The 17,243-nt window shown below is 35.7% G+C and overlaps 1 protein-coding gene across 2 annotated transcripts in view; it reads right to left on the bottom strand.

Moving 5' to 3' along the window:
* The window catches only part of cdm (importin-13-like protein cdm), a 389,177-nt gene that overhangs the window by 89,220 nt on the left and 282,714 nt on the right, over positions 1–17,243 (bottom strand). For both annotated transcript variants that reach the window (XM_090408166.1, XM_090408167.1), the window contains exon 20: positions 3,085–3,151. In XM_090408166.1, coding sequence (XP_090264292.1) covers positions 3,085–3,151 — 67 coding nt within the window. The remainder of the gene's footprint in view (positions 1–3,084; positions 3,152–17,243) is intronic.

The raw sequence follows: 17,243 nt of genomic DNA, 5'->3' as shown, positions 1-17,243 counted from the left end.
TGTGTTGGAGTGAGAGGTTTTCTATATTGCAGTGAGAGGTTTTCTATATTTCTATATACTGGCTTTAAAGTGGGCTGAGTTTTTTTTATCTGTGATGGTGTGTTGCCAGTATAGTGTGTCAGCATTTTGGCTAAATGTTTGGCTAATTTATATGTGGGGGAATCAATGCCATCCACTATGGGACGTAATGGCACATTTTGTTTATGTATTTTTGGGAGTCCGTATAATTGCATGGGGGGGGGGGTCTAGAGTTATAAGGTTTTAGTTTGTTAGTGACTTCCACAGGCCAAGAAGTGACTTTCTTAAGGAGTCTGTGGAGAGTTCTAATCTGAGAGCTGGTAGGATTATATTCAATAGGGAGGTAAGTAGTATGGTCTTAATGGTTACTTTGTAAGCATTAAGCTAACAAAGGTAAGCTCAATGCTTTAGTACTAGGAGAAAACATCACTATCAACAATAACATAGTCAATGAGACTTTTCTTATTCCTTGCCTCTTCTCTCCATGTGAATTTGTGCACATTTTTATGTTGGAACATGGTGTTAGTAATAACAAGTCCATGTCCTGAGTAGAAATCCAACAGATATTTGCCATTATTATTAGCTTTGCTCTTTTCTCCAAATTTTCCCAAAATATTTTTGTATGTCTCACAGTCATTTCCTACTCTGCTATTTTGATCCCCAACAAGGACCAACTTTTCCTTTTTCATTGTGTCAGTTGCTTTTTCTAATTTTCCCTGTTGGTCTGAAAAACAGACTCACATCAGATAGCCTCAAATGACATGCCCTCTACATCCCTGTCCTCCAATGTACTTTCACTCTCTTTTGGCTTCAATTTGTTTGCTATTTTAATTAACAAATCTTCATATTTTATTTCTAATCTAGACAGAATGAGATCCAGATTAGAAATAAAACAGTTGATCAAAGATTGAATAATGTGGATATGAGAGTTATGAAAAAATTAGGAATGAAATAGCAAAACTATTTTAAAAATGAAGATTTCAAAAAAAGAACTTGATATTAATATACAGGTGTGTGTGACCAGAGCTATCTAAGATGGTCTACTCGCTTTAAACCAAATGGTTAATGAAATATTAAGAAAACAAGTGTTTGAAGAAAATATGGCAAGCAAAATATTCACAAGAAGTATAAAATAAACTTGACACGAGTGCTTTAAAAGTGAAATGTAAAAAGTGATAAAATCAGACACCAACACAGAAGAAAGTTGTGGAGCAGAACTATGAAATCTTAATTGTTTTAGATCATTATATCCATTAATACTTTTAAAGCACTACTGTCAAGTCAAACTTGTATATGAGGTGGTATCAAAATGTTTTGCGACTAGGTTTGTAACATGCCAACAGATGGCAGCACAAGGCTGCATGTACAGTCACAGGGAGCACCTACCTTCATAAGTCAGTGTGTCAAAAGACATGGTCCTGTGTACATCGGGAACTGTGCAACTGATGCTATTCTGACCACCTGCATTACCACATCTGCGATTTCATCATGGACAGCAAGTTAGAACAAAGAGCAAACGTGAAATTCTGCATGAAACTGGGCAAATCTGCCACAGAGACGTTTCACATGATTCAGCAAGTTTACAGCGATGCTGCAATGAGTCATTCGAGGTGTTTTGAGTGGCACGCGTGCTTAAAGCAGAAGACCATCACTGGAAGACGATGAGAAATCAGGAAGACCTTCAACGAGCTCAGCCCCCAAAAATGTCAAAACCATTCGGCAACTTGTGCATGAGGATCGTCGGAGAACACTCCACAACATTGCTGCCATTGTCGGTGTGTCATATGGAACAGTCCAGGCAATCCTCATGTGTGGTTTGAACATGTGCCGTGTTGCTGCTAAGTTTGTCCCCAGGCTGCTGACCCAAGAGCAGAAGGAACACGGCATCGAAGTCTGCCAAGAACTCCATCAGCATGCTGTGGATGACCCATCCTTCATGTCGAGAATCATTACCAGTTTTTTTTCAGGGTTGTACCTGTAGACTTGGGTTTACAGGTACAACCCTGAGATGCAGCAACAGTCTTTACAGTGGAAGAACCCATCATCTTCACGACCGAAAAAGGCGAGGCAGGTCCGCAGCTCGACCAAGTCCATGCTCATTGTCTTTTTTGACATTCATGGCATTGTGCATCGAGAATTCGTTCTCAGGGTCCAGACCGTCAATAGCAAGTTCTACTGCCAGGTTTTAAGGCATCTGAAGGAGGACATTCAGCAAAAGCGACCAGATCTGTGGCGTGCGAAAAACTGGATGTTCCATGACGACAATGCACCGTCACCGAGCTCTCCTCACATGAGAGTTTCTCGCCAGAAACAACATTACCTCATTTCCGCACCCACCCTACTGGCCAGATTTGGCTCCTGCAGACTTTGCCCTCTTCCTGAAGATGAAGATCCAGCTCAAAGGTCACCGTTTTGACAACATTGTGGAGATCCAGCACGAATCGCAGAAGGTGCTTTGAAAAGACTTCCAGGATACATTCCAGAAGTGGCAAGAATGCTGGGAGCGCTGTATTGATATGCAAGGAGACTATTTTGAAGGTGATAGTGTAAACGTAGATAAATAAAGTAATTTCTCGTAAACAGAGCTAGTCTTGAAACTTTTTGACACCGCCTTGTTTGGCAGAGTGGTTAGCGTATCTGCTCTACAACCAATCACGAGTTCAACCTGTTGGTCACAAACATCCATGTGTACTGTAGGCATGGATGTTTGTGATTGTCTTTAGGTGGGAGATGAATTTCATCACCTGGTGTGAGATTGGCAATGCCAAGCCACTTCAGGTCTGGTGGAGGCCTCAAGTGGTTTGAAAAAGTTCCATGTTTGGGCTCTAGAGCAGCGTTTCTGAACTATGTAAAAATAAAATGAAATTACAAAAATATTGATAAAAATAGAAAAAAAAAATCCTCAGTCCACTTGTGGTACCAATGTACTATAGATTTATTAATAACTTTTCATAGGTAGGCAACATAAAAAAAAATCTATAGTATCATCTGATTTTGCAATTTAAATAAATCTCAGCTAATCAGGATAAATGAATTAAAGGGAAACACGAGACATTTTATACTTACTACACTGAAAAATTGCAGGTAGGTTGATGGCATCACCTTCCAAAAATGATGGAACTTTTCGAATCAACTATGAAGAAAATTTGTTTTAGTGCAAATAACTATAGTTTACAAGAATGGTAAGAGATAAGAATATTTCTTTATATGCAAATTGAAAGTAATAAGCATATTAACTGTCAGATTTTAGGGAAAGACAACGTATACTAGAATATTAATTAAATAACTTTAATTAATACTTCCTATATTTCGGTAATGTGGTAATGTTACGTTACCATCTTCATGGAACAAAAATAATGATATGTGCACGCAGGCACTAACACTAAACAAATATGACTGAAGAAAACAACTGAAGTTGGTCCTAGAATCCTAAAGGTTCCCCCTTGCAAGCTAAATTGGGTTGTCTTGGCTGTAGGGCTGAAGTTCTTAGAATGCAAGCTTCCCATATTTGGAACAGTCTCATGCATCCAAATTTGATGAGGTTTGGGGAGTTTTTTTTTTAGAGCTGAGACTGATTCCAGGAATAATCCCTCATATTTATACTTGTTGCAGTGCAGTAAAGTGGCTTTCTTCCAGCATATTTTGTGGTGAGTGTCCAAAGCATGGTCAGCAAGTCCTGAGTGGCTGTATTGGTGGAACCAGATATAATCCTCATGTTCAGATATCTTGATATTAGCTGTCCTGTCTGTTTGCAACTACAAGGAACCTGGTATACTCTAGGTAGGTCTAGGGGAAGTGGCTGGTCTTTGGTGGAACGGATAAGAGTTGCCAATTTTTTTTATATGGTTTGTAACAAGTTGTCAGGTCATATTAATATTCTAGTATACATTGTCTTTCCCTAAAATCTGACAGTTATGTATTACCAATGTATAAGTTTATCTACAAGAATAAGCATATTAATCATACATTCAACTGAAAGTTGTAATAGAAAAGAGTTAAACTTAATACAGATTTTATGTAATTTATTAGCATAGAATTTTTGCCCTAGTGTCAAGGGCATCTTCAAGTATGACTTTCAAATTAAACAGCTAGAACAGAAACTGGAAGATTCAACAATGAAAACAATGGGATCAGGCAAATGAGGGCGATAAGTGGAGTGCCCCCAGGGCTCGGTACTAGGAAAACTACTCTCTCTAATTTGTATATTAATGATACAGTGGAAGATTTTAAGGGCAACATTTAGTTGTTTGCCAAAAACTAAGGAGGGCAGTAGTTGATAATGGTGATGTAGATATCTTACAGAATTATTTAAATAAACTGGCAGTGTGGGCAAAGAACAATGGCAGGGAGCTAGATTAATAAATTTACATCAAATAGTTGAGAAATTAGCCAAAACATTAAAACTTAGGGCATAAAAGAAAATGCTTAAACAAATTTTAACAAATGGATTCTAGTAAAAGATATAAGAAAGGAACTTGACATTGCTAGCATTCAAGTATATCTTAGTAGAGCTAATTTAGCCTAGTATGGTAATTTAAAAAGAATGAGAAAAGAAAGGTAAGAAAAACAAGTGTGTGATGCCAAGGTGGCAGGAAAAAGACAGAGGATAAACAAAATTTGCACTGAGTGGCCACTTTAATAAGAATATCTCCCTATTTATGAACATGGGGAGGTATTCCTAATAAAGTGGCCTATCAATGTAGGTGGGTTGTACAGTTAGAGATGTATTAAAAGACAAATGTAAAATCTGACAATAATGAAGACCTAATATTTGGAAGAAAACTGTTGATAGTAGGCTAATAATGTATACTTAACTATGTAATACTATCATGGTATCCTGTATTATAAGTAGTAGAAACCCAGGAACAAGGAATAACAGGTTGTTTTGGTTTAGGTATTCATAACACTACAGGGAAGAGACTAGTTGAGTTTTGTTTGTTGCTAAGAACCGATAATGATTACTCATACATTTTTAAGTAGCCTATTCTACAGCCATAACTATCTAATTTTCCTTCTTAAGTCATAAATTCATTCTTTCAGTAATCCAATCACTTAACTTTTAGACATGTCTAACACCTGCAGTTAATTAGGGAACAAATATCACCCCTCTTTTAGGATGGATCAATAAAACAGCATGGCTGCTATGTAGTAATGAGACAAAACCTAATGAGAACATATCTGGAGGTTTTCCAACAGCTATAGCAAATAATGATGCTGCCACTTAAGTGACAAATCATGCTGGAGGGAATGCAAGTATAGCAGTATGTAAAAAATATTGCTGAAGCCATGGATGGAAAGATAATGATTATTCATACATTTTTGAGTACATGTTGCATATCCCTGCTCTAAGTTTCTGATATTATTAATCAGAAAGAATACTATTAAAATTGTGAGTGACACTACAGATCAGAGACCTCTCACCAGAAAACTTCCCAACAAAAACAAAATAATAAGAAACATTTATACCTTTAACATAAACATGAATGACATGCAGTCCCACTTACATGCATTGAAACCTACTTTTAATTTTTTTAAAGAACATCAATAACTATCATCCACCTCAACTACCCAAACTGTATTTTAAGATTATGTCTGTAATAAGATTTGATTTATATCTGAGATAGCTTCAAACTTAGAATGCGTTTTTTGCTTTCACAAAAAATTCCCTTATCATACTTTGTTTCTCTCATTATTACTTTCCAAATAACTACTCTAACTTGTTTGAGTACAGGTAACCTTCGTATAACACGGAAATGCCGCGTTATATAAATCACGTTATCACATAGGAAAAGTAGGGTTAAGTTCCGAAATCGTTTTTTTTTTTTTTAATTATATAAACAACGACATATCAAACAAAAATAATATTTTTATATAATTCAGGTAATTCATGCAAGTTAAGAAAATATAAACTATGAAACAAATACGTAGTATAAAATTATAAAATTTACAAATTATACATAAATTTCATTGCACCTAATGCATAAATGTTTTAGACACAATAAAATAAAGCGCATGTTTTAATCGTCATCACTGTCTTCAGAAATAACATTTCGTAGATGTTCTTTAAGTGGCTGGAGGTCGTCACTACTTGAAATCTCTTGGACATCATTTATATGATTCTCATTGGATACTTCGGTTGGTTTAGTCATCAAGAAGTCGATAATAAGGCTTTGCTTTCCACTATGCTGTAATGTTTTATTAAGTTCATAATATGGAGCTAAACAAATATCCAACTGTCTTGTGAATTTTCATGAGAGCTCCATTGAGGGATCATTATCTGTAAATTTCTGCTAATTTCTTTAAACTGAATTCTTTAACGGATTCATCACAATCAGAATCTTCGGCAGAACTTTCCCTGCCATTTGGTTCGACATCATCTATTAATTGTACCAGTTCCTCCTCATTTAAATCTGTTTCTCCATCAATTAATTCACTACTTTCGTTTTTAACCATATCGCAAAAGTCCTCTCCACCAAAAATGTGTGCGACGTTTATTATACGACGTAGCTCAGCATACACTGGAGGCAAGAAATTTTGTTCCAAGAACGGCTTCAGACCATATTTTTTTCCAGCAAGCATTCAGCATAAAGGGTTGTAATTCCTTAATGGACAGAGAAATAATTTTTACATAATTCAATATTGAAAACTCTTTCCATGCTTGAGGCAGTGTCATGTTTGGATTAGATTCCATTTTTTCCAAAATTAATTGAAATGTTCGCCGAATATAATATAACTTAAATGTTGATATTATTCCTTGGTCGACTGGTTGAATAAGTGAAGTAGTATTAGGCGGCAAAAAAAGTTAATTTAATATTCGGATGGCTTAAATTTGTTGGGTGGCCTGGTGCGTTATCTAAAATTAGTAGAATTTTGAAGTCCATATTCTTTTACTTTGTGTAACTTTCTACATTGGGTACAAAACACTTGAAAAACCAATTTTCAAACATACTAGCTGTAACCCATGCCTTTTGGTTGGCCCACCAATAAACAGGTAGGATGGACTTGTCGAGCGCTTTCATCGCACAAGGATTTGCTAATCGGTTAATAAACATTAGTTTTGTTATGTAATCATCTGATGCATTACTACAAAACAGTAAAGTAATTTATCTTTGGAAACTTTGAATCCAGGAGCCGATCTTTAATTTTTCGAAATATAGGTGCGTTTTGGCATTTTTTTCCAATATAACTCAGATTCATCCGCATTGAACACCTGGTCTGCACTGTAACCACCTTCTTTAATGATTTTAAAAAGTTCTGCTGGGTATTTCCGGGCAGCTTCAAGGTCTGTTGATGCTAATTCTCCCTGGATTTTAAGATTATACAAAGAACACCACTTTTTAAAGTTTTCGAACCAACCTTTACTGGCACAAAATCCATGCCAAGAGATTTCTTCAGAAGAATCTTGATCTAGTTCTTTTAAATGTTTATAAACTTTTTGAGAGCTTTTTGCTTAATAAGGTGTCCATTCAAAGGAATTTTCTTTTGAGTGCAATCTTCTATCCAAATCATTAGAGATTTCTCTAATGATTTGGATAGAAGAATTTTGAATTTTTCTATTAGAATATTGCAAACACGAGCAAGGCGCTTTGCACTTACCATTGACCCAGCAATAACATTTTCTTGGATTTTATGTTCATTTTGTTTGATTGTTCAAATTGTTGATTCATTTAAATTCAGAGTCCTTACAACTCATGGTTTTTCTCCAATTTTCAACCGATCCAAGATTTTAATTTTTTCTTCGAGAGAAATGAATTTCCTCTACAATGTGTTGGTTTTTCCCCTTTTGCTGCAGTTTTAGTGGCAATAAAAATAAACTTTTACATAAAAAAAAGTATTACATATGCAACTCACCAGAAAATAAACTCCACAACTTGAAAATAACACATGAATTTAAATGCGCTTTCCTGGCAGAAAACAAAGACAATTTTCAACAATAAACACTTTATACAGTAAACCCAGGGGTGTTTAAAGGTCAAAGCTGTACAACTGAGAGAAAACTTCCACACACACACACAGCCTTTAAAGGAATGCAGAGAACCGACCAGGGATTCTGACCTAATGTCCAATCCTCACCTATTCGTGGTGCACCCTGTTGGGTATCTACCTGGATACTGAATGAACGAAGATGGGCTGGCAATTTGGGATTTAGCCGACCAAATTGTATTCTTATTGGTTAAACCAAATTAAAAAATGATGGTACAACATGACAAAATTTCATGTCTGCTGGGGCGTCGCGCGGATAAACAAGGCCCCCGTTGTATTCGCCAGGGAACCAGGGCGAACACCGAAAAGTCAGCTACTGGAACAAATCTGAAAACACACCCCAACTCAACATCACCAGAGTAAAAGATCGGTAGTATCAACATAAGAAGTCTGAATGGTAAAGAAATGGAGCTAGCTGAGGAATTAGATAAGTACCAGATCGACATAATAGGGGTGACTGAAACAAATAAGACAAAAACTGGTGAGATCTTTCTGAGCAATAAATACAAAATGTTATATTCAGGCAATGACAATCAAGGAAAAGAAGGAGTAGTCATAGTATTCAACACAAAATATGAGGCTAATCTTCTTGAATGGCAGACAGTCTCAAGTAGAGCGATGTGGGCAAATATGAGAATAGGGAACTAGACAATGAGACTTATTTGTGCCTATGGTCCCACAGAAGGTTCTACTAAGGTAGAAGTGGAGGAAATTTATGAGGCTTTAGAGAAAGCAACTGACACAATGAAAAAGAAAAAGTTGGTCCTTGTTGGGGATCTAAATAGCAGAGTAGGAAACGATTGAGAGACATACAAAAATATTTTGGGAAAATTTGGAGAAAAGAGCAACGCTAATAATAATGGCAAATACCTGTTGGATTTCTGCTCAGGAAATGGACTGGTTATTACTAACACCATGTTACAACATAAAAATGTGCACAAATTCACATGGAGGGAAGAGGCAAGGAATAAGAAAAGTCTCATTGACTATGTTATTGTTGATAGTGATGTTTTCTCCCTGGTGCAGGACATTCGAGTGTACAGAGGATTTGAAAGTGGAAGTGATCACTATTTAGTCTTGAGCAGGATAAATTGAATTTCATATTGAAAAGAATAACATGTAAGAAAGTGTTAAAGTAAATAGTTGAGCAGCTCTCAGATGTGAACTATAGACTAACAAACACAATGATTATTGAAGAAAAAATGAAAGTTTGAGAACAGGAACCAAACATTGGAGATTCAGTGGCAAGCCTTGAAGAAAACCCTGATTGATTCAGCCAGAGAGGCATGTGGTGAGGTTGTCTGCAAGGATAGAAAAATGAGGACTCCATGGTGGACACAGGAAGTTAAAGAGACAGTGAATGAAAAGAAAAAATCATATCAAAAGTTCCTGGCAAATAAGTCAGCTTTTGCTCTTAGAGAATACAGAGAAAAATGTAAGAAAGCAAAACACTGTGTAAAACTAGCTAAACAAAAGTCAGGGGAGGACTTTGGCAAGAATATAGAAAATAAATATTCAAGAAGGTGGTAAGATATTCTGGAGGTTGCTGAAGAAGCTTAGAAATGGAAGAAACAGTGCTGTAAAAGGAGTTAGAGATGATAAAGGTGACATGAAAACAAGAGAAAAAGATATCCTTGAAGTATGGAGTGATTACTTCGAAAAATTGCTAAATGTTTAGCAATTTTACAGTCAGGAATACATATCCATACTTGAAGTAGAAAAGGCCATCCAAGGCTTGAAATGTGGAAAGGCAGCAGGAGTAGATGATATTCGACCTGAAATGCTTAAGTATGGTGATATAAAAGTCTTACAGTGGTTGCACCGCATAGTTCAGAAATCCTGGACAGAGGGATGAATTCCCGATGATTGGAGTAGAGCTCTAATAGTACCCATATATAAAAAAGGAAATAAAACTGAATGTGAGAATTACAGAGGTATTTACCTAATGAATGTTCCTGGCAAGATCTATGCAAGTATACTTGAGAAACGATTGAGAAGAATTGTGGAAGAAAAGCTTGGTGAAGAACAAGCTGGATTCAGGTCAAATAGAGGCTGTCAGGATCAGATCTTCACTTTACGACAAATAGTTGAGAAAGCATGGGAATATAACAAAGATCTGTATTTAAGTTTCATTGATCTGGAAAAGGCATATGACAAGGTGCCAAGAGAGAAGCTATTCAATACGCTACAGTTATATGGTGTCAATGGGGCATTATATTAAGCAATACTTAGTCTGTATTTGAGTTGTAAGTTGGCAGTTGATGTCCAGGAAGATGGTTGAATGTTAAATCTGGTGTAAGACGAGGATGTACATTATCCCCTCTGTTATTCATTATCTATATGGATAACATTATGAAGGAAAGTGGTATTAAACATGATATCAAAATTGGAGATGTTAATGTCAGCTCTTTGCTTTATGCGAACGATGTTATACTTAAATCCGCTACAAGTTTGCAAGATTCCCTGACTAAAGTGGATAACTGTTGTAATAGATATGGTATGAAGGTCAGCAATAAAAAGACAAAGACAATGAAAATAGGCAGAATCATTGAAAATGTCAATTGTGTTGTGAATGGAGAACCTGTGGAACAAGTGAAATATTTCAGCTACTTAGGGACATGATTTTTACTGAAGATGGTAAATTAAATATAGAAATAGACAACAGTATCAGCAAAGCTGGTATGGTGGGAAGTCAAATGAATAAATTCATATGGAATAAGAGAGAAATTAGTCGGAACACTAAATTAGCTGTATACAAGACAGTGTTTAAACCATTTTTAACTTATAGATCTGAGAGCTGGGTCAGAAGTAAAACACTTGACCAAAGACTAGAGACCACAGATTTGAGAGTCCTGAAAAAAGATTATAGGCATGAACAAATGGCATCAATGGCAATATCATATTAAAAACGAGGATATTAGGAAAGAACTTGACATTGTCGGCATCTAGGAATGCATTAGCAGAACTAATCTCAGGTGGTATGGTCACTTAAACAGAATGGGCAAAGAAAGATTAGCAAAACAAGGGTTCTCTGGCAGGTTGACAGCAAAACGACCCGGAGGAAGACCAAGATATAGGTCGATTGATATGGCACAAAGTGCCTTAGACAATAGAAATATAAAATTTGATAATGTTGGAGTCTTGACAAGTAACAGACTGATTTGGAGGAAAATTGTAGATAGGAAGTTAGTAATGATGTAATTTTTTTCATATAGTGCTATCATGTCCTGTACACCCTTTGAGAGTACATGGCAGGAATTTGTTGATGATGATGAACATAGTTTCTGAGAGCTGGGGCATGCGATTTATTAGTTAGCGCCATTTTTATTCCATCTGTCTCTAATTGCACTATTTGTTGAGAATGGCACAGACTGCAAAAGCCTCTGTACAGTACCTTATTCAGTGTTACAATAAAACTAAATTCGATACTTGCAACTACTTGCGCGATGCGGGCAGACAAAAATTTAACGAAGATAAAATTTAATTTTTAAGTCCCGCAGTGAAAAATATGAAAAAAATAAAATAAAATTACTAGAAAATTGTAGACTGCGTTGAACACGGGATACTACAATTTGTAGACCATGTTATACGAGGGTTAACTGTATTTATCTTTCACTTTTCCACAATTTAGTTACCAAACAGTAAGATCATTTTCAATGTTCATAAAGTGAAAGCAGGCGTCTACTTTCATTGTGCGATTGTTTCAATTCTCCTGACAAACACCTAATGCAACGAAATCATCAAAATAATCCTTAATGGAATGACAACTTTCGTTACCCCCCCCACACACACACCTCATTCAAAACCACACATCAGCACTGGTTTTTCAACAAGCAGGCAAAATATATATATAAAAAAGAAAAATCACAAAATATATTTGCATAGCTGATATTAAATATTGCAGTTTTCACATCGAACATACAATGAAACCATCATCAAATATAAATCCAATTATGAAAAATCCAAATGGTGAAAGCTGTTCTTGTGTCCAATTTTATATTACCTCACAGCTGGATGGTACACTGGGGCAACATCACCCAAAAATAAGGTATCAGTTTTCTTCCATGTAGAGAAAGAAAATTGACCATGGCAATTGCCTCTCAGTATACCAAGAACAGATGATTGCAGTGCCCCCTCCCCCACATCTTTAACAAGAGGATATCAGAAAAGTCCTTAATAATTTCAGTACCAATAAATCTCCTGGTCAAGATTTCCCACTCAACTGTGCATCAGAATAAACACCTATGCTGCTACATCTGTACAAGCTGTCAATACTTGTCTGGCCTATATCCAAATCATGAAAACTAAGTCAACATCAAACTATTGCCCCATACTGCCCTCCATTCAGTTTCTTGAAAACTATGGAGCAAGTCATCAAGTAAACTTCATCTTGATGTTGGAGGCTTAATGGATTTTTTACCACACTCAAAAAGAATTAAAATAGAATTTAATGCTTTCTATATTTCGTCCTAGTCACTAGGACATCTACGGGGATTACAAAAACAATTAATGTAACATGCACACAGAAATCTTACAATGCTAAGCCCAACCATGTGGGTGACACTAAAGTCCTATCTATCTATATGACACTAAAGACCTAGATAGGACTTTAGTGTCACCCATGTGGTTGGGCTTAGTATTGTAAGATTTCTGTGTGCATGTTACATTAATTGTTTTTGTAATCCTCATACATGTCCTAGTGACTAGGACAAAATATAGGAAGTATTAAATTCTATTTTAATTCTTTTTGAGTGTTGTAAAAAATCCATTAAGCCTCCAACATGATGTCCTCACAGCACTTAAGCCTCTACGCACGAATTCACTATCTTGAGGTATGCCATTTAACAGTATTGATCAATAGCATCCTAGCCAAATTTACTTGCCTTTGAATGCAAACTGTGAAAAGATTTCGAGAAACCCATATGGTCTGCCTTTCACCCTTTGCCATCAGGATGCCAAGTTCCTTCTCTTGTCATTTGCTGTGTCATGGTGAATGGTTTTCTCTCTTCAGATTCACCTATCAATGCCACAGTATTCCTGGACTCTGTACTTTCTACAACAATTTCTTCCTTATATGTTAATGACAGCGAAAAATATCAAATCTCATTCTGATGACAGGACACTTACTCACTCATCTTCGAAAAACCCTATCTCAAAGCATTTGGGTTAATGCTTCGAGTTCTTCCACAACAATCTTAAACAGTAACCTCCTTATCATTCTGAATAGGGAGTAAAGATAATCAAGTAAACGGCAATGCTACAAAACAATCTTAATTTTTCAGATAAAAGATCTCACTTCACTTATTTTTGATAATATTCAGATATCCAGTCTCTTGATCTGACCTATACTTTGCCTTTTTCCTGGCATAATCACACCACATCCATAGCCTTCTCACCTGCCAAACAATATGCTGTTTTTTGCTTATATAATTCTTAAAACTAAATAGTTTTGGAATTTCTACAAATCCTAAATCTGTCTCACATTTAGGGAAGTGAATCAAACCATCTTAAAAATGCTGGATGCTATTCAGTAAAGAGCAGCCACTTAATAGATGATCTGCTCTCACAGATTCATCACAGACACTTGAATCTAGGCACTATTCTACCAAATTGGCTGCTACCATTCCTCCACTTTCCTCTAAAGACACGAGAATCTGCAGGCCAACACCCATACAAATTTCAGCTTCAAACTTAACATTTAATGTTGCTCTTTCATTTCACCTATCTCCTTCCTTGAAAACAACCTTCCTCATTCCTCTTAAGATCAGTCACTTCACACACATCATCCATTCATCTCATTGATGGTCTACTCCTTCCTCTTTTTCCAGACTAAGAGAATAATTATATGACAGAAGGACTAAGAAAATGTAAAACATTGTATATGTTTAGTCCGTCTAAAATCTGTGTTCAAAATTAGAGCTAACCTGCATTCTAGTAAGGAAGAACCATGTGTTTCTTACTTAGTAGTGACTGAGATATAACTATGAATGAAAGTTAATCAGGTAAAGTGTTCTCCTTGCAAAAGATTATCTATCTTGCAATGGAAGTAACTTATGGCTTATACTTCTCGTCCATGTTATTACTTGAACTGCATTAATTTTACATCCATTTGGTGGATGTGAAAATATTTCACTACAAGTATAAGTAAAATAGATTGTTACTTTTGGCAGAGAAATGGGAATAATAGTTCGATGTTACTAAGTCATGCACTTTAGCTGAAGAAGATGAAACAAGATGTATTGCATTTATGGAACTTCACTCAATGAGGTGGAAAAGGCATATCTGGGGATATTGTTGAGATAGGGCAATGCTAATCAAGAAAGAGGTGATTTTCATTATTACAAGAGGCCAAAATTTTGATTACTGGAGGTCTGAAAGAGCACAGTTCCCATATTAACTTAGCTCTTTCACAGTACTTATATTCAATAAGCATATAACCTTTCTAGGGTGGGAGTGATGTAGAAAAAAAATATGCTTTAACTAGAATGACCATTTATGGTTTTAAAAAATAAATAAAGGATACTCTTCATAAATGGCAATATCAAGTACGGTGATGTCAGCAAATATCAGAATGGGGAATTGGACAATAACACTTATTTGTACATATGGTCCTCCAGAAAGTTCTACAAGTGGAAGAATTTTTCAAGGCATTAGAGAATGTGGCTGACACAACAGAAGAGTTGGTCCTTGTTGGAGGTCTGAACAGCAGAGTAATAAATGATCACCAGATATATAGAAACATTTTTGAAAAATGTTTGAGAAAAGAGCTAAGCTAATAATAATCGTAGGTAACTAATGGATTTTTGTTCAAGACTTGTTATTACTAATACCTTGTTCCAACATACAGATGCATACAAATTCACATGGAAAGAAATTCACAAAAAATAAGAAGTCTTACTGACTATATCAATCAGGGCACAAAAGTATACAAAAGATGTGAAACAGGAATTGATCACCATTTAATTTTGAACAGGATTAAACTGAATATCATAGTGAAAAGAAATGTATCAGAAAGTTTTTAAAATAATCAAAATTGAGCAGCTTCAGAAGTGAATAGTAGACTCAAATACTTATAAATATCAAGAAGATGGCAAAATATTCTGCAAGCTATTGTAAAAGCTAGACATAAGGACAGAGTACTGTAAAAGAAATCAGAGATGAAAAGCATGATATGAAAACTGATGATATTCTAGATATACAGAGTAATTGCTTTGCAAGATTGTTAAATGAAACAAGCAGTGACAGTGAAGTGTTAGAAAACATTTGGAGGGGGGATGCAATCAGAAATACTTATCAATAAATACATGAGATAGAAAAAGCCATGAGAATTCTGGGAATGTGAAAAGGCAGCTGGTGTAAATGATATTTGACAAACGCTCAAATATGGTGGCACAAGTTTTACAGACACATAATTCAGAAGACTTGGTGAGAGGTTTAAATTCTAGATGATTGAAGTCGCTCTCTCATAAAACCCATCTATAAAGAAAGAGAAATAAAACTGAATGTTCCTGGTAAGATTTATACTCAAGAAAAGGCTAAGAAAAATTGTAGATGGGAAGCTTAGAACATGCTGGGTTCAGGCAAAACAGAAGTTGTCTGCATGCACTTTAAGACAAAGAGTTGAGATATAATGGCAATGAAACAAGCATCCATATTTAAGTTTTGTAGAGCTTGAAAAGAAACATGACACAGCAAAAGAGAAAAGCTGTTCAAAATACTATAATTATATAGTATCAATGGGAGATCATACTTGGCAAAATGTAGTCTATATCTATCCCAATCAGTGACAATTCTCCTACAGAACAAATTTCCACCTGACATTACAGCTCTCTTTGTCCATGTACTATGTTCCAGTTACTTCGTGTAGCAAAATAAATGTTACCTACAAAAGAAGGTACCACCATGGGCTCACCTCTACTCCCCCCCCCCACTCCCACCCCCGATTGCTAACTTTTATATGGAAGCTTTTGAGCAACATTCTCGATTCCTTTACTCTAAAACCTACACCTCGGCTTAGATACATTGACAATATTTTCGTTATTATCTGGCCACATGGTTGCAAAACTTTAAACACATTCCTTAGCTACCTGAACAAACAACATGAGCACATACAATTTACTACTGAAATTGAACTCAGAACTCACTCCCTTTCCTGGATACACTAGTCACATGTCTTCCCTCAGGCTGTCTATCCTTCACTGTGTACTGCAAACCTACACATACCGGCCAATATATACATGCTAACTCATATCACCACCCTTCACAAAAATTTGGAGTCATTAATACCCTCAAAAACAGAGCTATAACGATATTTGATGAACAAGCGCTTAAACAAGAATTAATTATTAGTAATACATTTATAAATAATGGCTAGAGCAAAAATACTATTAATAAAGTTCTTCATAAAACTTCATCAAAAAATAATATAGATTACAGTAAAATCATAGCTATCCCATACATTAAAGGGTTATCAGAAAAAATTAATAGAATCCTACACCATTATAATCTTAAACCATCTTTAAAATTAAAAAGCATATTCAATTCCTCTAAGGATCCTCTTCCCCCCATTGGCACATCCTGGAGTTATTGCATCTATTGCAACTGTAACTTAACTTATACTGGGAAAACTGGACATATAATCCCTATCAGTAAAAAAGAGCACAAACGACACATTAAATATAACAGTTTTGGTGAAGCAGGCCTCTCAGATTATGCTCTTAACACCCTACTTACACCAAAGTGATTGAAAAGTACTTGCTCATTATATCATACAAAAACCTATGAACAGAAATTTAAAGAAACCTGTGAAATTTTGATTAACCACCCTAATCTTAACAATAACGGTGACATAAAAATCCCAAAAATTTGGATGGCACACCTTCAGCTCACTTAGTTTACAGCAAACCCTGACTTTAGGACTAAGCAATTTATCAGCCTTTTATTGGCCACTATCCATACCAGTTGGTTGTAATTTATATAAGTAATATTTTATTTTTATTTATTAATTTTTTCTTTTTGTAAAAATGTTGCTCTCCAGCTTAATTTAATTTTGTAACCCTAATAGACAAAAATAATAGGACACTAGGCTTTAGTGTAGTAAGGTTTTTTTTCCCACCAGAGGTCAGGGCAATAGTTAACGGTTAGTCAGTAACTTTAGCATGCCATGTAGATTGTAGTACAGCTTGTTTCTTTGTGTGTGTGTGTGTGTGTGTGTGTGTGTGTGTGTGTGTGTGTGTGTGTGT

Source organism: Typopeltis vanoorti, chromosome 18, assembly GCF_054136105.1.
Source record: "Typopeltis vanoorti isolate ZY-2024b chromosome 18, IOZ_Tvanoo_1.0, whole genome shotgun sequence".
NCBI lineage: Eukaryota > Metazoa > Arthropoda > Arachnida > Uropygi > Thelyphonidae > Typopeltis > Typopeltis vanoorti.
This window is presented reverse-complemented; position numbering and strand designations above follow the sequence as displayed.